Source organism: Plectropomus leopardus, chromosome 8 (genome assembly GCF_026936395.1).
Source record: "Plectropomus leopardus strain MGB_pleo_1.0 chromosome 8, ASM2693639v1, whole genome shotgun sequence".
Classification (NCBI taxonomy): Eukaryota; Metazoa; Chordata; class Actinopteri; order Perciformes; family Serranidae; genus Plectropomus; species Plectropomus leopardus.
This window is the reverse complement of record NC_142183.1, coordinates 17,628,120-17,650,138: the sequence shown is the minus strand read 5'-3', so window position 1 is coordinate 17,650,138 and position 22,019 is coordinate 17,628,120. Positions and strand designations below refer to the sequence as shown.

The following is a 22,019-nucleotide window of genomic DNA, read 5'->3' as shown; positions in this document are numbered from 1 at the left end:
AGTGACACGTTTTCAGACCTAAAGTTGTGAAATCAGAGTTCTTGGCCAAAGGCTAAGCAATTATTTAAAAAAAAGGAAACATGCAGTCTGACTGCTACCTCACACATCGAGGCATCTATATCCAACTTGTTCAGTAAGTACAGCGAGTGTTGGAACACTCAGCCAGTATATACTATATCATATATCATGGATCATATTCTCTTGTTCAGCTGTCAGTTTTATGCCCCAGGCTAAAATGATCCCATTCATTAATCAGCCCCAAGGTTATCTTGTTGAAGTAAAAAGACAAATCATAATGTTTCATATTGTGTTATTAAACACTGTATAAGGTGTGCAGTGAGTTATTAGTGGCCCAGGAAGACAGACGGCAAGCCGATAAAAGGGCCAGGAGTGTGTGTCAGTGCCTGTGTGTGTGTGCAGATTTTTTTAACTTGAATGTCCTCACTCTGCGTGCAGCTCTGGTTCACCAGCTGGTTTGTGTACATGACTGGCTGTCTGTGTGTTTACATTATGCATATTGTTTGCTCTGTACAGCCTGTTTATTTTCCTTGAAAACATACAGCCCAATTATATATAGAGTGATGTCTGACCTGCCAACGTCCACACAGAAATAGCAACCTCAGCAAGAATTAAGGTCAGCCGTAAGTAAGTCAACCGGTGCTTGGTCATGATTGCAGTACCTGTATGTGCAAAATATCAAGATAATTCACTATTGCATTTTATGAATAAGGAAAACAAATTCTTGAGTCCTTTTTTTTTTTAAAAAAAAAAAATCCTTTTTAATTTCTAGAAATAACAGCCATAACAATATTTGGCCTAAATATGAACCTAAATGCACCTTTAAAATCTTCGTGTAAGTACAACCATTGCATCCGCATCAGGGTATTATTTATAGAGATTATAAATACTATCATAAATAATCAATACATCATTTGTAATAAATTTGGAATAAATTTGGTTTTTAAAGAATAATTCCAGTGTGATTTGAGTTGTATGCTTTTACAAACAACTGAAATTTTGTGTATTTTTTTTTTTTCTTGAATCTGTGATTAAAGGATAGATGATGTTTTTATAGCTTTTGGGGCAATATTGCTTTACAAAAGAGAGGTCCCAGAATGAACTTCTTATCTAATCAGTGAAAGCGACCCATATACAGTAAACAAAACTGTAAAGCCCCCCCATACACACTCTTTTTTTTTTTTTTTTTTTACAGTTTTAAGTTAAAGATTTACAACGTTTTATTCATTCAGAAGATGTATATCTCTTGAATTTTGGTTCAAGTTCAAATGTCAGTTTTAAGGCAGGATGAGGACCCAAAATGTAGAACAAACAAAAAGGGAGCCAGAAGCACCAATTAAAAGTGAGCTTTAATGCTGAAAATGAACAAAAACTATACTGAAACAAACTAGGTAGATGACATAACAGGAACTAAGTGGCAGGGACAAGAACACAGCGAGGAAAACAGACAAACTGACCAAAGGCAAAGGGAAACACAGGTATATATACAGAAAAGAACTAATTAAGACAATGACACACAGCTGGGTAGGTGGACGCAGGAGCAGGAGGGAAACGCAGGCATTAGTTAACTAAAGAAGGTGTGATTGGACACAAGAAACGAGACTTGAACAGAAACAGTTGTGCAGGGGAGACTGACGGGGAAGGACAGATAACACCGGTGAAAGAAATCAGGGAAACAGAGACAGAGGAACAAAGAATCAGGGAAAAACATTGACAGGAAAAAAGACAGAGAGAGACAGATAAAAAAAAAAAGGGTGACACACGAAGAATAAAAGTGCAAAATAAAACAGGAAACAGAACATAAGTAACCAGCAAGAAGGAAAAGATAGAAATCAAAACCCCGAAACAAAGTCCACAGTATATCAAACCCCCAAACCATAACGGAAAATTTATTAAAAATCAGCGTGTGTGAGCACTTTTCCTTTTCCAAGATAATCAATCCACCCAACAGGTGTGGCACATCAAGCTGCATCATTTCTACAGGTATGCCTAAGACCACTTCAAAAATAGGTCTTGGAACTTAAAATTCAACCTTTCAAAAACAGGAGTAATATTAGATAACAACATATATCAATATTTTTGTCCAGTGTAGTTTGAAGCATGAGAAAATGCAAAGGTACAAACCAAAATAACAGCAGCCCACAAATGTAAACTGATATTAATTAGATTTCAACAAAATTAAAACAATGAATGGAGATAAAATGAAAAACGATTGTGATAAATGTCACAACAAGACAAAGACATTGGCAAAAAATGAGTAAACACACAATCACGCTGAAACTGTCCTTTGACATGGTACTTGGAAAACGAGGATTAAGAGAAACACAAAACCGTTATGTCAGACTAAATCTCATACCACCACTTGAAAGCAAAATTATAACAGGTTGTAATTTTGAAGAGCCTGTTGACGCAAATGGTGACTCTGACTGAAGGCTTGTGTTCACTGTGCGTAATAGTGAGCCAGATAGAGACGATTGAAATGGGGGTGCTACCAGGAGGTAGCTTAGAGTTGCTATGTGTACCGGTACAATAATGCTACCTTTTGTGTTGATAAACTCATACCTATGCATTGTAGTTTATGCCACTAATTAGCTAGTGCTGTGAAAAATTCCCAGCGCCACCCATGATCCCATAGCACTTGAAACAGGTTATTTTGAAAGACATACATGACTGCGGGTAACGTAAAGGTGTAATTGGCCTTGTCAAGCTAAGGAACATCTTTATATGATCGTAAGGCGTGAAGATTTGCTGCAGGGGACATTCTTATACATTTATGTAACTCTTGCATAATTCTTAAACAAACAGACCTGGTTTTTTGTCAGACACTCTACTTACAGTTTAGCAGGTGGAATCATGCCAGTAGTACTTCTTCCCAGACGGGATATAGATGACCATCAAGAGCGCCACTCGAAGTTCAGCGGGAAGTCTGGCATTAAGACCTGCATCCTGCACCTCTCAGATTTGGCTAAAAAGTTCTCTGTGCAGCTGAAGTGCTCACTGATGCATTTCCTTTTTTTCAAAAAGCTAATTTTCACAAAAAGACAGATCAACCTTTGCAATTTCTAATCTCCTCTGTCCAGGGGAATGTGTTTGGTGTTTGGATGCGTTCCCACGATCAAAATTAACGGTCAGAGGTGGAGGTCAGCTGTTGATACTACAGAAAATGAACTGCATGTTTGTGACCTTTCTGAATAAATAACCATTGCATAAGCCTCAGCGTGAGTGCACAAGAGAATGTTCACCAGCAGAGTTTGTTTGTTTGTGTGTTTGGTCGTGTTTGCTTGCTTGCATGTGTTGATGTTTGGTTTGCATGTGGTGGGACATGTGTGTTTGAGTTGCATGTGTAGAGAGCCCTTGCGGTTTATTTTTAATGTGTGCATGTGTGTGTGAGAGTGTATCCCCCCTTCTTCCATACCATAGCGAGGGTGCCACCTCTGTCGCAGCAGGACGGCACTCCTTAAATCCAGGCCAAGTTATGTTTATACTTTTAACCTTATCATCTGCAACCGCAGCTCCACTGATGCTAAGAATTGGAACACAATGTTCAGCACCTCTCTAAATGCAGTCTGGGAGGGGGTAAGGGATGACCACAAAACCACCTAAATAGGCAGTGATACTAAATGAGGTGAAGTGAAAGACGTTATCAGATAATACAAACTCACATTATTGCTAAAACAGTAGCTGATTCCTCACATTCCTCCGACAAAACACACATTCCTCATGCTGCATTCTTTCTGCAAAGAACGTTTTGTCCTACAAATGACGCAAATGCATGCCAGCTTTTAGCGATAGGTCATTGCACATGGATTTTATCCTCTTTAGGTCGTCAGGTTCAACTCACCTTTGACCCAGTGGCAGGTTTTCATTTTACAACGCAGGGCTGTGTATTTTAATATATGGAGTATGTACAATATGCTTCTTGCGTGAGGGTGAACGTGCTTTCTAGAAACCTCGTCAAATCCTTAATACCAACGCTTCTCCTCTCCGGTAACGGTTTGTTATCTGTCTGGCTGTTTTTCTTTCAGGCTGTCAGTCATATGAACCCGAGCAGCTGGGAATGCTGTTTGCTGATGCGCCTCGTCTGCAAATCGACACCTCTTAGTCTCAAAGCTCACCGCCAGTACTTGATAGCAAATAATTTACAGATCAAAGAGGCTGTAGACATGCACATGTTTAAAAGTGATAAACTACACAGGCAGCATAATCCAGATTTCTAATAAAGCTCCAAAGCAATTTTATAAATTATTTTTGAATTCTTTTCAGAAACACCAAGACACATATACAGTACATAGTCTCTTCCATTCTTCATGAACATCTGTGTTGATTTATTACTGTATTTTTTGTGCTACATTTTAAACATAAGCATGATTAAAATATGCAAACTTGTGTATCTTTGATGTCATTACATTCTTTACTGTTGTCACCTTATCAACTGATTTTAATTATGTCATTTTAAATATGCCCGTGAGCAGTTGACAGGTGTTGTGTTTGGCATTAAAATATGGGTGTAAGTGCTTTGAAGTATTTTGTGCAGCACAGGGTGTAATGTGTGTTTACATGTTATTACACACATTGGGGCTGAGGCTCAGAATGTGTGTTAATTTGTTTGGCCGGCAACAAAACATGTTACGTAATAACCGTTAAGTGTGAACTGCTCAAACACGTTCACTTCACTTCAGCCCAATGAGTTCACCGTGTTCATCATTTTTTTATATATCAAGATAAAACTTGAAAGAAAAAAAAAAACTAGAAAGATGTAGAATTGTAGAAGGATGTGTGCTCATATCACTGAGAAGTCATAAATCATAAAGTTAAATAACCCAGGAGGGACCGGAATCTGAAGTTATTAATTTCCCACTGACACATTCCTCCCAAAATGCACATTATCGATAATGAATTCCTTTTTATATGCAGATGCAACTACTAACACACAGCCACCATTCATTCATCTCATAACGTATCAATGACAGAAGTTCAGCTCAGTCATTGTCACTTTTCTCCCCTTAGATAGGAAATGCACTCATGGGACTGAATGTTGAAAACTGCATTCAGCAGTGAATAGTACAGTATAGTGTCTTTGTTCAGGGTGACAAAAGTAGCTCAAAGGCACAATGATGCAGTTAGCACCTCTTATTCATCCTCAGCGGAGCCATAGACAGCTGTCAAAATGTTCTCTTTCCTTGATTGATTATCAGCTGTATTTTAGTGTTTAACAAGTAAATACCAAGGCTAAAAAATAATAGAACAGTCCAAGACATTAATTATAACATTATGCAAGTGCAACTTTTGTTGGTTTGTTTTGTTTGTTTGTTTTTTGGGGAGTGACGCAGGGGACACACCCCCTTCAATATTTAGAACATATGCATATGTCCTCCCCAAAATGTAAACATAAAAGTAGTACTTGTGTTTTTAAAAACATTTACACTACAAACTGATGCAGAAAATGCACAAACTGGTGCATAAAAATTCACCAGAAAGTAGGAAATTTAGTGTTTGACACTTAATTTTTCCTTTTGGAGGACCCTCAAACCCCCTGTTTCATGTGTAATCCCCAATCTTGAAACAAAACACTTGGATCAGACCTATTCTGTTTTGTTTAGTTGTTTTGTTTATCTCGCCTATTTTGAATTTCACAGCTGAAATTGCTTAAAAATTAGATTAAATTTAGATTTGATTTGCAGTTATGTACGAAGAGGAAAAATGAACACTTGCTTTTTGTAATTTGTTTTTCTAAGATGTCAATTGTACATTGCAAAATAAAGTGAAGGGTCATGACACGCCTATGCCTGAAAGTCAAGAAAACTTTTTAATTAGGATTGTTTGTTACAACGTTACACAAAGGCATCTGTGGTGAATAACCGTTGGAATGCAACAGCATTTAAAGCATGCTAAAAAAACAGGGTGGCCTGACTTGTAGCCTAATTTAAAAAAACATTATCGTTTGGTTGCCAATATGGGAACATAAAGAACTAGCCCACTAGCCAAACAATCCTTTCTGATCCATAATAGCTCCACACAGCTGGGGACAGGTTAAACTGCTGTAAAGCAGCTCTCATAAAGTTCACAACCCCAGAAAACCGCAGGAAGGCAATAAAGCATCAGAGAACACGCTGTTCTGCCATCCAAAAAGGCGCTTAAAGGAGGCGGCCACCCAATGTAGTCATTTCAGTCTGCCATTATATCATTTAATTATACATGTTCACTTATGGAATTCTATTATGTGTGCCCAATTTTATGGTTAAAAGCTAACTGTGTGGCAGGCTGTAAACAAAAAATCAAAATCAAAATTTTCTATATATATATAGCACCTTCCTCTCACCAAATGTTTATACATTGCACCTTACTGTTAGCTAGGTTTTTATATTTTGCACTGTACTTTTATCTTGTTTTTACATTTGCTAAACGTTTGCTCTTTTTCTATGTTCTTTTCTATGTTCTTTTAGTTCTTGTACATTTCACTCTTTGTAGGAGTTCTTAAATTAAAACATAAAAAAGTAAAAGCGTTAAATAAAGCCAAGCCATTTTATCTATAAAACTATAATTTTCTGCTGTTTTGCATTGTATAATGTATAATGTATAATACACTGTAATGTGTAATAAAAGAAACAACAACAGCAGTAATAATGATAGAAATAATAACAACAATGAATATTATCATCATCATCATCATCATCATCATCATCATCATCAAATGTTAAATTGATTTATGTTTAGCAGATGTGTGTGCTGTAGTGAGCCTGTGTCTAGTTTACACGTGGGATGCCTGGGACCAGATTGTGTTAGATTATCATCACATAAAATTTTTCCTTTCCAATATTGTTGGTGACGAGGTGTCGAACTCCATGTTGCGCAAGTGTTTCGGCATTGCTTGTTCACACAAGTTGCTTCGCATTCACTTTTGGGATGTCAACCTGTCAGACACGCCTGAGAAACAACTGGAAAAGTGTGAAGATAAATGTTTTTGTTGCAATTGCTGCGTATCCTCAGCCTGCTGTTCTCATGTAACAAATGACAGGTTACAAATTTTAATTATGTAGTTCTGGGACTTATTTGTGCAAGATGAGTTGAGAAATTGGAAAGCACTGGAAAAAGGCTACTTCTACTGAGTCAGCCAGTTCTTCTTTCCACAACATGTCCCTTGTGAATTTCCAAGAAATCGATGTGAAAAAGGCTCACAAGACCTTCTGAGAGGACACTTTCAAACTCAATTTACCCATGAGAACAAAAGCACCCACAGATCACGTGACTCTCTGAGCACATGTCTTAAAGCTGTTTTCTTATTAAACATGAGAAAAATAGTTTTCCTCACACCATGTCTCACTGAATTCCACAGATGTTTTCATAATCAGCGGGGACAATGTGTGATTGTGACAAAGACACTCTTACTTCAACCTGTCTCAAAATTCACAATGGATTATTTTGCTTCTAAAAACACAGAGCCAGACATTCAGTAAACATTGACGAGACAGAACGGGTATCTTACCTAAATTTGTATTCTGTTCAGCAACACCACATACTGCAGGAAGGTTTCCATTTTTTTTGTTTTTTATTTCACTTTGTGTTTGTTTTGGTCACAGTCATTTGACATGTTGTAGCAGGAGAAGCACAGGCGTAATTAACGACATCTCTAACAACTTAATTAACTTTTGGTGAGTCACTGCCAGGGCACTGGTGTCGTGCATGGATCAGAGCCATCGTTAGTTGTATTTGTTACACCTGTGTTTTTCCTGCCATGACAAGTCAACATGTCAAAAGGTCAGTGTTGACTGCTCTCTGTCTTTGCCTTTCAGCCATTTCATTTGCAGCATAGCAACTGTTTGAAAGCTGTCACAATATGGTTTGCGTCACTAAATGTTTTTTGTTTGAAAATGCAATACGCCTTTTTCATTGGTGACATTTAGCAGTTTTGGTCTCAGGGTTCTGATGTTGTACATGTACATGAGACCTTTATTTTTCACTGCAGACATTCTGACAAGTGACAGTAGGAAAGGCACAGGTTTATTCAATAACATTAATCATAGCTGCATTCAGATTAGTAGAGTTCCTGTTATTGACCTTGTTGGCTCACTGGAATTTTCAGTAACACTTAATGGAACTGAGTCAAAGTTATCAATTTCACATTTGCTTTTCCTCCTATGACAAGTCAAAATAACTGCTGTTTAAAAAGCTCCATTGTCACACTGCCATGACATACTGAGCCACTTGAATAAAACAGAGCCATTGTTAATGTCATCAGTACCAATTGTGCTTTTCCCACTATGTCAAGCTTAAGTATCTTCCATAGTAAAGGTCAATTGCAGTTTAAAACAAGGATGAACAAACTTAACAAAGGTTCTGTGGAAGACTGGTCCAATTTTGCCCTTTTTGTATTTGTTTTTTGAACTTCATGCTCACCAAAGTCACAAGATGTAACAGAAAAGTAATGTGAATATACTTCTTGTAAAATGTGATTTCAAGACGTGCTGTTTTGCCTCGATATGACAGGAACAACAACAACAACATCCTGACTTGGTTGGGCTGTGCACAAACCAATTGCCAGAAAAAATGTTGATGTTGTGTGGTTATATGTCCAAAGTCCGCCCCGAGAGTCAATGATGGCCCGAAGACTGATTTTTAACAGCCTTTTAAAATATACTATTAATACAATATTAGTAAATCAATCAAGATTACTTGCTTTTTTTGTCATTCACCTCACAATTGCTGAACAATCATAGCTGCATGCACGAAGCATGGACTATGCAGGGAGAACTAATGTTTTTTCATGGACAAATGATAAATAAGCAAATAGGAAATGGTTACCAAATGGTTACCTAACAGTAGACATTTCCTGCTAGGAAGCAAACATGGCCAAAGCAAAGAGGATTGAAATCCAGAACAGACTGAATAATTTCCCACTGTTATTTAGTTGGGTTTTTTTTTATAAACCATATAATGTAAGAAGCAGTTTGCCCCTCAGGTATACTCATGTAGTCTAATCTGACCCCCATTCAAAAAATGTAATGCCCTGGTTCATGCAATCCGTGGATAGATTACATCTGAACTTTAATTGTTTAAAAGCTGTTGCAATTTGGTTTGTGCAACCAAATGTTTTTTGTTGTGTTGTGTTTTTTTCTAATGCAATAGGACTTTTCTAAATTTGTGTTGTATATTTATGCCAGATATATCCAAAGTCAGGCCCAGGGGCCAATGGTGGCCCACAGACCAATATTAAACAGCCCTAAGCTTGTCTTTTAATATATGTGATAAACACAATATTGGTAAATCAAGTGTACTCACTTTGCATTTTTTTTTTTTCTTTCAACAACCTCACAATTGCAGGACAATCATACAGTTTGTAGACGTGCAGCAAGTAGGGGTGATGCAGGTAGAAGGAATGTTTTTTTCATGAATAGAGGGTAAATAAGCAAACAAATCGTTACCTAACAGCAGATATTTCCTGCTAGGAAGCAGACAAAGCCAAAGCAAAGAAGCATAAAATCTAGAGCGGGATGAATAACTTTTTAATAACCCATATGATGTAAGAAGCAGCTGACCCCTATTAAAAAAGTTTGGAAACCCCTGGTTTATGCAGTCCATGGATATATTACACTGGTATTAGATACACTGAAACTTTATGTTTCAATAATGCTATAGTTAACATGTGCTACAATGCCAACATCTTCTCTGAGTGACTGTGCTGTGGTGCACCTGTTATGGAAGAATATATAATGCTGCGCTCCTTTTGCCTCTCAACTCAAGTGCAATGTTTAAGTTACATGTGGCCTCTTTTTTGTTTATGCATAGCTGTACAACTGGGCTTGATGAGGTTCATGTGTATGTTAGTAATAAACAACAAGTATTGTGAAAACTTCGGTCTTATTCTATACACCTCCAAGCAATCTCAACCAAGAAATACAGGCCCAAAGTGTCTATTTCTACATTTTTAACTTTTAATTTGTCCATTGATTAAGCACAAGAGACTCCCTGCAGTATGTTTCCGCAGATGAAATAAAGACATATATTACAGCAGTAACTGTTACTCTGCTAGTTTCGCATTTCTTTTGTCTGTGTTTTCCCTGCCGTTGATCACACAGCAAAAAAAGGTGTTTTCTCCTTCTAAATAAGTATACATAGGTCAGTCACAGAGGGATGATTACTGTCATCATCTGTTTTCCTATTTTTATATGGTTGCCTCAATCCTGCCACGACTTGTTGCCGGGCCGCCCAGCCAACTCCACCCAACTTTACATAATGAAGACAGATTAAGGCTGGATTTGGTAACATTATGTTTGTGTCATAAGGGCATAATGGCTCACACTACACACGAGAGAGGCAATCCCTGTTAAGCCTTGAATATTAAAATGTATCAAATGTCTTGATCAGTGCTGTCACATTTATTATCTAAACGTCTATGTCTGATCATATCTTATGATATTTTCACATGTAACAGATAATATTATCATGTTATCAATGACTAAACAGTTTTTGTTTATCATGTGTGCATGATTGGCCCAAAGGGAAATCCTCTACCAGCTCTTCAAATCACAAATTTATTCCCAAGGTTGTCTGGAGTTCATATCCTTCCCTGTGTATATCTTCAACATCCTGCAGCCCACTGACAGCTCTCTTCACATGGACTAAACTAGAGCAGAGGATGAGGGATGTTTACCACACAAAGGGCACAACCTCACAAATAGACCACAATGGCAAAGGAGGGAGTGTTGCATAATCCTTCCAAAAGTCCACCAAAGAACTGCTGTGGAATAAAGTGGCGCGGCCATAAACATGCTGCAGTAAACTGTTCCATAAACTCAACACTGTCTTTGTACATTTGGGGAGTTTTACTGAAGTCTTGGCAACCATCCCTCCTCTGTAAGTATCACCACAATCTCAACATCTTTCATTTGTTACTATGTTCACGTGTATTCTTATGGCTTATGTCACACATAAAAGATGTTAAATATAGACCAAGAGGTGCCTCTGCAGAATTACAGCTGCACAGCTGTGTAATGTGCTAAACAACAACATGGCCCTTCTGTGTTTTAAATGAACTTTTTTAGCTATTATAAGTCTTGAAAAATCTGTCCAGTCCTCATAAAAGAATTAAATTTTGCCTTGAAGTTTATTGGTTTTCAAATGTTTTCATTCCATTCAAACCAAAAAGTCCTGTTTTTTTTCAGCATAAAATTCTGGTCTGTTTTCAATAGAATGACTATTATACAGAAATTCTCTTTTGACAAACAATCATGTGGACAATCTTGTGATTGGTAACCACTGCTATGAAGGAGTTTGAGAACAGTACATTTCCAGCATTATACAGGTTATGCAACCATCTCCTCTCTGACCCTGCATGTGTCACATGTTAGTGTGGAGGTCAGCGGGGCTTTAAATTATGTGCAGGCTCTTGCTGTGCAGCGGTGCCATGAACCGGGGTATCACCGTAAATCCGAAACCAGTGGCTCCTGACCTTTCGTCTTTATGAATAAGATGTCCTGAGCTCGCATTCCAACAGCAGCTTTGATCAGTTGGGATACAAACACAGCTGACACCGTCGAGAAGAAAAACAAGAGGTTTTTAAGGAATTAGTCACAATAGCCAAGACCCAAATCCATCAAACTTCTAACTGGTGGCTGTTTTATTTTGCTGTTCTTATTGTTCAGTTCTTCTGAAAAACAACCAAATCGGGTTGAATATGTTGTTTCATATGATCATGGTAAAATCACAGCACAGAATACATTTTGAGTTGAAATATTAAAATGCAACATTTGATCACATTTTAGGATCTCAAGTCAGTAACCAGAGGTTTGGTAGTTGGGAGAAAGTAGGCCCCAGAGGGAGGTGGGCCCATGAAAGCCTAGAATGAAAAATTTGGTCTTCTTTGCAGTTTTATATTTCTAACTAATTAGTGTTGTGACGCAATTCGAGTTGGCTGAATAAATCAGTTGGAAGACCAATCTCTGTATAAAAACAAGTGGTAGTTCTCTGAGGCCCTCTCTCCCCCTAAAGGTGCCACATGCATTAGTACCCCCTGCACTAGGATTCATCTCTTAACGCTGATTGAGTGACTGGTTAAACTGTCATATCTTTCCCCAAGAAAGGGAAATTGGGGCTCCAAAAAAGGGGGAAAAAAAAGAAATGAAAAGGAAAGAAAGCAAAAGGACTAAGTAAAAAACAAAATTCAAAAGGCAAGTGAAAGAGGCATGGATCAAGACAGGAAGGGTGGGGTCCTACAGAGACTGCTTCTGCACAGGGTACAGAATTTGGTGCCACACCACTGTTGCAAACTCAGGTACCAACATTTTGACCGACTCTCCAAGATGTTGTTTTGACATTTTTTTGTCATATATTTTCCCAGTTGGGAACTCATTTTTCGACTATTTCGAAACCACATAAAAGCATGGTTAGTCACTCTAACTGATAAAACCAACAATTTTAAATGAGGCACTCTAATATCTTTAAACATTTTCAATTTCACATCTTGTTGTTTAGAACACTAGCACCAAACACTTAAACCACAGACTCCACTGTGCATTTGCAATGCTTAACTTATTTATCATAGAGGCAGGATGTCATAAATCCACTATGACCTTTTAAATCCAACTCAAATGTATTTTAACAGTTTAGCTTGCAGGTTCAAATATTTTGTCAAGAAGGCAGGGAGGCTGTTTTTGTTAAGATAAGCTTTGCAAAGGTTTGTGTTGCATTTTTATTCTATCAGAGAGACATGACTCTATGTTAAAAAACTAGGCAGAGAAAGCACTTTTCTATTTCTATCTTCCAGCCAAAACCTCACACACGTCAACCATCTGACCTCATTTCTGATATTGACTCCAAGGATTATTGTTTGGCGCATGATGTCGTATGTGGATAAAAATAGAATGAAATGTGTAAGAGGACACAGAGCTACATCAGATATACAAAGGCTTAGCCAGGGATTCATTTGATTATGCATGATTCAAAGCATACGCAGCATCTGTCTGTGGTGCAACAACTTGTGTGTGTGGCTGGACTTTGTACATTAGGGAGTTACAGAGAAAAGAACTGTGTGCACACATCATATGGGTGAAGCAGTTACTAACACACACTCATGACCAGACAGCAATAAATAAATAAATCCAGCTGTGACAGGCTGTAACCCACCCCTGCATGTACATTTGCATTGTTTTTTGTTCGTTGACCCTCTCTGAGGTCAATGTTAACACCCACTATTAAAGAAGTCACATTGCCCTGTCAGTAGATAAAACCAAGTGGTGTGAAAGAAGGTATCAGTGAGGTCCTGTTTTAAGTGTTGTGTCCCCGAGGCTAGTGCTTAGTTCTCATAAGTAAGAGAGCAATAATGGCACATTTTTCATATTATGTAACCATTTGTCATCAACAATTTGAAACTCTCTTGAACTGCTCCTTTTAGAGAAAGCAGTGTCTCTTTGTTTACAATACAGGAAATTCTCAGTGCACACTGCCTTGCAGTACTGCATTAAGCTAAAATCTGACATTTGTCTCATTCAGCTCTGACTTTAGTGTTTATACACCATGGATATGCTGACATTCAGAGGACACACAAGTTGTGTACGTCTCCATGAAAAGCAGTCAGACCAAATTACAACCCTGCATGCGATCCCAACCGCACTGAGGCTGAGCTCGCTTATCCCAGCACAACCCCTGAATTTCCATTCGAAGCAGATGTTCTTTTTTTTTTTTTTTTTTCATTGCATAACACTCGTAATCCAACACAAACTCTTCTCTTGGCTGCCTGGTTTCAAGTGAGCTTCAATCTAAAGTTTAATTCCACACCTAAGGCTCTTCCCACACTTTCAATATTTAACTGTACTTCATGGAAAGTGATGTGGAATCATTAATGCTTCGACTCGGATCTTGTCTGCTTTTGCCTTTTTTTTATAAAATCCAGCGGAAGCCAGAAATGAGTGCAAGGCTTAAGTCGTTAACAAGTAAATCAATGTGAACACGTCTTACACATCAGCTAGTGAGCTTTTAACCAGCAGGGAGATCAATGTTTGATCGATGACTCTAGAAGAGTAAAACATGTTGAGACGTGGCTTATGTAATTTAGAACATCTTGGTTTAAGATGTTGAAATGATGACATGATATAATGAGGAAAGACTAAATAACCAAGTCATGTTAATCTACAAGACTTTAAGACTATATGACCTCTAAAACAACTTGACTTTCAGTGGTAGCTGGAGGGAATAAATAAACAAAAGGGCGCTGCCATCATAGCGCTGGGCAAAGAGGCAAATATGTCCTATACTTTCCTGATGGGGCTCCAGCTCTGAACCACGGATAAAGAATTGGTAAATCGGTTTCCAATAAAAAGCCACATGCACTAAAGTCATCCTTGAACACACTGTTCCTAAAGTGCTTCCAAAATAGAATGACAGAACAAGTGTCAAGGCGAAATGGTAAATCAAGTCAAACTCCTAATTGTCTTCAGACTTTTTTTGAGTCTCCAGAGCCTGTGGCATGCATTGTGCAGCCAGATGAATTTTTTCCACAGCGTCTGAGGCTGCATTAGCCATTAGCCCAAGTATGATTAAACTGCAGTACCACTTCCTGCTGTAGCCGACCCTACAGCCTCTTTTCATCGACATGCACAAGCTGCAGGTATCTGGTATAAGAAGTAGAAAGACTAACTCTAATTATCTCGTGCAAAAGAGCCAATAAACGCCTGTCCCTCTCTTCTCTGCTACATTTAACAAACGTCCTCCTCAATCAATATGCTGCACATCCTGCCTGCCACTAATTCAATGCAGAAAGCATTTTAGAACAGCCGTATTGATCACCTTGGATCAGTTGTTTGGACACAAAACACAGCAAGGGACCACAGTTTCATGGGTAAATGTGAGCAACAGGGAAGACACTGTGTTTATTCTGGTGCTATTTGATCTGTGATGGAGATTCTGGGACTGAGCTGAGACTCTATTCTCAGCAATAGATGGATGTGAGCCTGGTCTACACACCAGGAAAGCCACAACATATCTGGTTACACACAGGCTGAACTGACTGGCTGCCAATCCGTCTGAGGGGAAATGCTACTAGAACAAACTGTTTTTTTCACTCTGGCTGATTCCAATCATCTGGCAACCAGCTATTATTACTTCACTGTCATTAGTGGTCATACTGTTTTTGACTTTGGTGGAGAAAAAAAGTTTGTTTTCCTTTTTTGTGAGTGTTTTTCTTAAGACTGTCAGTGAGTAAGACAATGATGTTAGTCTTATCTAAGAAGAAGAACTTATATCTTCTGCTTAAGTGAAAGTAATGATACCACGGTATAAAATACTATGTGTTATATGTTGATTGCAGAAGCCCTGCATTCAATATTGTACTAAATAAAATCAACAAATACCAGGTTCTATGCTATCTGGACACTTTTCTTAACAGGGAGATGGCTGAGCCTGCAGCTGCTAGTTGCTAACACCATAAACGGCGCTTAACAACAACAAGAGTGCTGCCAGATCTAATGGTGGTCACTAAGAGGTAATCAGAGGGTTTGTTTGAGTCTGGATAGTCTAATATACAGTAGGCTTACCCGTATCTTTCTAAGTGGCAATACCACAGTATAAAAATACTCTGTTAAAAGTTGAAGTCCTGCATTCAAAATTTTAACAATTTGAAGTATCTGCAATGTAACTAGTGATTAACGTTTCAGAGAAATGTAGGGAAGTAAAACATGTGTGTCTGAAATGACATGGAGTAAAAGTATTAAGTGACAGAAAATAAAAATACTCAAGTAAAGTGCCTTGAATGTAGTTACTATAATGAGGTTCAGGATCAAGACCACACTTCTCTCTCCCACTGATTCAAATCACCTGCACCTTGTTAAGTGAACCACCTGTGCCTCATCACTTCAATCACCTGCTGTGACGTATATAGGTGTGTCTTTCCTACCATACATCAAGTGTAGTTTTGTTAGTGAAAGTTGTGCCTAAGAACAGGACTTCAGGAAACATAGTTACTTTTCACCACTGAAAGTACCTTTGTCTAAACTAAGAGTCTTCCTGCTCACTGCAACTTTGTGTTGAATTTTACAAATCACGTTCTTCTCGTCACACTGGTCTTGTAAACAAAAACAACGCTCACAAAGCCGGATAGAAATCAGCATCAACATCACAGACTGTCGTGACGGAGTGGCTTCGACTTCCAAGGGGTGCGTTTTTTTTTTTGCAGACAATGTGTTGTGTATTCTGAAATTCAAATGAGAGGGATCTCACAGTGTTTCTCTTATTTCAGCAGCAGAAATTGAAATCATCCTGGGTGTTGTTGCGGCCGCCTCATCTGTCTTCCCTGACTGAATTTCCAGTGAGTAAATCTCTCCATTGCACAGAATATGTAACCTCCAAAACATTATCATGAGGGAATATGGTGTCAGCAGTATCCACCCTCATTACTGCTCCTGCAAATCACACTACCCAGCATTCATTACACCTGCATTAAAGCTAGATATGAAATCAATACTGTCATTTCATAACACTGTAAAATCACTATAATGAATTCCTGCAAGGAGTCTGTGATGTTTTCAGATATCAATTCATATTCTCAAGGTCTGAAGCCATGTGGGTGCAGCTGATGAACAAAAGACGACGTGTTCACGTACTGTATTATGTAAACATAAGGTTTATTGCAAATGTGCAGTTGTATCCAAACACCATAGTGAACAACTCTTTTGAGGATACTTTACAGCAACAATACCGTTATCTTTACAAAACACATAGAAACTTTAGCACTAGCTACAAACACTTCTCCCTGTGAAGTTTTACACATGGTCCTGGTTCGCTCAGCTTCTGTTGTTGTGAGAGATAAGAGAGAGAAAAAAAAAAGAAAAAAGTCTTTGGTAGCTAGAAAACAACAACAGAGCTCAGTGTGGAAATGTGTTCCTCTCTTACTAAAGGACAGGCACTGTTGTCATGCCATTGTTTTCAAGTTGGCATCCGAGCAAACAGACCAGATACTGGACGACGCTTCTTTAAGTCAGGAGTGCATGCATGTGCAGCAAGAAATGCTGGCTTCTGCTTGCTCACCATCTCCACTACCTCAGGACGTTTATGTACATTGTAGTTACTGTGAAGGGCTAGGCAGACATGGTGGGCAGATACGCCTGTCCCCCCGAGATTACAAAAACATCTTTAAGACCACTGTACAAAGCTCATATCTTACAAACTGTTTTTTGTTCAGAATCACAAACAAAAACAGGTGATATAGCTGGATTATTTTCCCCCAAAAGCAGCAAGCCCCAACTGCAGGCGATATGAGATTACATTTTATGAATCATGACAGTATACTGATCAGTCTACTGCAGCGCTCCACGAGCTCTAATTGGCTATACTGCATTAACCTCCACCTCTGATGCTGTAGCTTATCCTGTTGATTATTCTTGTTATGCTTAAATGTACATGAACACATGAGCAATGGCTGAAGGAAAAGTCCTTGTTATGCAGCTGAAATGTGTGGAAACTTGAAAACTTTTGAGATCGGACAAATCCACATGAAGGGGCTCTTCTCATTGAGACATGGAGGACCGTCTCAGGCGGGTCTCCTCTGGGTGAGCAGGGAGCAACCTCCCCAACACTTTCCAAGTTAGCACCTGCAGGGCCAGCCCGGTCAGCACCCCCTCCTCTCCGGAGCAAAGGGTGTTTGGTGGTAGGGTTCGGCCAGGCAGGAAAGCCCCCTCCCCTTGCCGTCTGAAAGCAAGCGCTCATCGGTGCCTAGTCAGCCTTCTCTCTATTCTTAGCGCTTTTGTCTACACAGAGAGACTAAGAGTTGGACGGTATCAGAGGAAGGGGTCTGACACCGCACCGGTCAGAGCGTCTTAAGTTCTGTTTTGTGCTTATCAGTGTCTTTTGTGTCCCATCGATCATTTACAGCCCCGATGCTTCACCTTCGTTTGTTACGAAGGCATTCTCGGCGGCGGTGATTTTTTGTCACGCTTACGTTCAAAATGGAGGTCCATTACTGTTATGAGACAGTGGCTCTGCCCGCCCCAAGGCAGAGCCACTTATACAGCAGAGCCTGTGCTGTGGTTGCAGGGCTGATGGTGCTGCTGCTGGTCCGGGGTCACCTGGCTGCTCAGATTGTCCAGGGGCAACAGCACATCTGTCGGGATGCGCGACTGGAACTTCTCCAGCTGCTCAGGACTGGCCAGGTTCTTCAGCAGGTAGTTCTCCCTCTCGAGCTGGTTGTTCTTCTCCGCCAGCTCTTTGATCTGCTCTTTGAGGATCTCCACCTCCTCCCGCACCGCGTACATCAGGTGGTTCTTTACAAGATCCTGCCGTAACAGAGCAGAAGAGATGGATCAGTTTAGATAGATCAATGTTGTTCTGCTCGGCTGCACAGCTGATGTATGTGTTAAAACAATGATGGCCGGGCAGAGAGAGCTTCTCCTGCACTTTTGTCTACTCGCATGGAGCTCTTGTGATTTTGACTCAGGCGTGTTTTTGATAATTCTGTGCAGCAAAAATGTTATTAGTCTCTGTTTTTGGGACTACCTGCCATCATGTCCTGCACTTGCTTTTTGTCACATAAATAAAGCATGCAGTAGCCTGCGCTGTGCCTTCACATAACAGGGACTTCTGAAAGCAGGGACATGAAACATGCTTTGCTTGGGGGCCACTCTTGCAAAATAACAGGAGGCCAGGGGCCAGTCGCAGCAGCCCCATACAAATTTCTAGGATTTTTTTGTTTTGTTGACATCTCTAAGATTTTAGGGTGTTTCCAGGATTTAAGGACATTTCTCTGATTTTAGGATATTTCTCCGATTTTGGGACATTTCATGGGTTTTAGCACTATTCTAAGATTTTAGTACGTTTCTACTATTTCAGGACATTTCTGGGGTTTTAGGACATTAGAGTCTTAGCAAGGACCTCTGTCATGGGGCAGGGGCTCCTCCACTGATAAACAAATTCTATTTTGACGCTGTTTTACATCCTCTGGCACCTTATATATACTAAAAGTACAGAAACAGTTCCACTTTTTTTGTGAATTAGAAAATGTTTGGGGGGGGGGGCAGATTTGGCCCTGTCTTAGAGAGCCGCTTCTGTGCTGAATGCATAGTGAGAATTGTCTTTGGGGAAGGTCGGTGGGTTATAACTGTTCTATTCATGCAGAAATACATAGTATTTTCTTTCAAGCCAATGTATCAACTGGGATTAAAACACTTTGTATCAAAACACATGCATGTATTGTACAATGCCACGTATTCTCATGTCTTTGTGTGGAGTTTGTTATCTCTGCTTACCATCGCCTGTTCGATCTTGTTGTCGATGGCCACTACGCTAGCACCAGAGGCACTGCAGAAGAGAAGAAAAAGAGCCCATTAATGTCACAGTTTAAAGCCACAACTGCTGTTAAAGTTAACATCATCTCAACCCCCCAAATGAAAACAAACATGTTGCAACTTCCTGCCATCACTGATCTTTGTCAATGAAACAGAAAGCTAGCCGAACAGAAAGGAAAACTGTTTATCCTCATCTTATCTAGTTTGTTTCTGGATAAAGTGCAGGCTGCTTAGACAGTAAGGTCAGGCTTTCATTTAGGTTGTTGTGTAACAAGCACAGAAACATGAGGAAGTCGCTATGTGAGACAATCCATAGTTTCACGGAGATCAGTCCAAAGTCCAAAGTAAACAACAGCAGAGAAAAGGAGAGCCGGGCACACGGCATTTAGAGGCTTTTTGCAGTTACAGATAGTAATTCAGACATTACACACAAACCGCTATATGACAATGCAGGCCTGCAGTACAATCAGAATATGCTTCGTCCGATTTATAACTAATCAAACGTTATTGAAATGCTATGTTTTAAACATATGGCGACTGATGTGGATATTTACCTGTTGTCAAGTTTGACCGATACAACGTCTCCTCCGAGCAGCGAGGAGAAGAACGAGATGGAGAAGTTATGCAACTGGTAGACGGCCACCTCCATGGGTGTTTTACCGAACATCTCCGTGCTCATGTTGAGTACCAGACTCGTTTGGATCACGCTTCTCGCCACGTTTGCGACTGGCTGGTCACTTAAACTGTATATCCGGATTTGTTTTGGTCTTTCGTAGCGATGCACTAACTCGCTGCAGCTTGCTGAGCGCGGTGCTGTGTCGGTGTGTGAGCTTCGCCGGTAAGAACAAGCGACTGTCTGATGCTATTTCTGCCACCGGCCGCTATTTGAATGACTTGCCTCCTGACGTCATATGACGCGCGCATATATTAATCAAATGAGTTGGCGCGTCAGATTTTATGCTGCGTTCTAGTGCCGTAGGAAAAGATGGATGTAGGCCATGATAAACACGCCTCAGCGCATCTTTAAGCACAACAAACAAAGAGGGGGAGATAACAAAGTATGATTTATCACGAAATGAGACTCGGATATTCTGCTGTTTTCTGAGACCTTGACCTTTGCTTTTCTCTTTTGTTGTTTTTTTTTTGCAGAAGAAAGAATAAAAGTTATACAAAGCCGCAAACATTACTCAAAAGAAATTACAACCTGCAACTGTAATATCTTTACATGTATATAAAATACCTAATACTAGGTTAATGCATTCGTTTCAGGGGAACACTGTAATTTGAAGGATGAATAATAATAGTATTAATGGATATATAGATTTCTATGATACTCTCACTTCAGTTGAAATGTTTAATTTCTGATCATTTTGACATTTATCAAAACACACATTCCTATGAGAAAGTTCAGTACTGTAGAAATACATACTACATATTGTGAATATATAAGTGATCTAAAATGGGATTTTGTGAAGTTTCCATCGTGTTTTTGATAGTGCAAAATAATTTATATTATTGTATTTAATTGTATTGTATTGTATTTTATTTTATTTTGTTTGGATTTTTTTTTAGCTTACTTTATTTTATTTTAATTTCTGTTTGTCAGCATATGATTATAACAGCCAGAAAAATGCAGTTCAGCTACAGTTGAAGGTAAAGCAATGCAGCATTATCAGTCAACCAACTTACAATGCATTGGTCATCTTGGTTCTGCAATTCAAAGTGCAAAGAACACATCTCAAAGCTTAGTTTTAGTAAACAAAGGCGATGCTCTAAAAAACGAGTTTGGAAGCAGTATTTGAACGCATCATTGCATATGCCCTGTTTCTGAACCTTCCCTCTGTCGCTGGCTTCTGCAGTTAACCCACAGACCGAAATACAGTATGTACACACTGCAAAAAAAAAACATCACAACAACTGTCTAAACTACTGTGATCAAAGTAGATGTAAGTAACACGTTTTGCCAATTAATAACAGATCATATGTCGCGAGGATTTGTAGCATTCACATCAATCATGAGCTTATATAACGAGCAATTTTATAGCATGTTTTTATTGAATAGGCTATACTATTTAAAAGTATTAAATGATAGATTAAACTTGGTTCACATTTCCAAGTGTAAACTATTTCAACTCAAAATATGGTCACAAACGGTTCCTGGTTACTTACACTGTAATAACAACAGTAACATTTTGTTCCCATCACCTTATTGTTGTTTGTCACAGTAGCCTACATATAACGGAACGTGCTGCACAAGCTACACATGTGCACAGGTATTCTGCATAGGTACTTTTCCATTCTCTTTCCCGGTAAATTTCCTCTCAGCCCATGTCTGAACTCTACCGGCCTCTAGTGGTGACAATGTATAATACACCGGCCTGTAGGGGACAATATTAATAACAGACACCATTCCTGGACAAAGTGTTTACTTTGGAATTTTCCATACTTTTTCCTGCTTCCATAAATTAACAACTCCAGGTTGTTTTTCCTGCATGGAAAACACATGGAAAATTCTCAAAGGAAAATGTGCAGTTATTCATTAATTTATTCATACATTCAACACTGTTCGCTTGTCATAGACTTGTTTTTTTGTTTAGTTTTTATGTCACTTAGGGGACTTAATAACAAAGCAGTAAAGGATAGACCGAAATGTGTTGTGTGCACCACCACTTACAGCATATTAAATATCAATAACAACTCATAGGGAGGGCAAACAGGAATCAGTCTGGCTTTAAA

General features: G+C 39.1%; 1 protein-coding gene across 1 annotated transcript in view; it reads right to left on the bottom strand.

Moving 5' to 3' along the window:
* Positions 1 to 16,609: 16,609 nt before the first annotated feature.
* The window catches only part of tsc22d3 (TSC22 domain family, member 3), a 45,660-nt gene continuing 40,250 nt past the window's right edge, over positions 16,610 to 22,019 (bottom strand). The window contains exons 2-3 of the mRNA XM_042492827.2: positions 19,245 to 19,296; positions 16,610 to 18,275 (exon numbers count right to left, since the gene is read on the bottom strand). Coding sequence (XP_042348761.1) covers positions 18,006 to 18,275; positions 19,245 to 19,296 — 322 coding nt within the window. The 3' untranslated portion in view covers positions 16,610 to 18,005. The remainder of the gene's footprint in view (positions 18,276 to 19,244; positions 19,297 to 22,019) is intronic.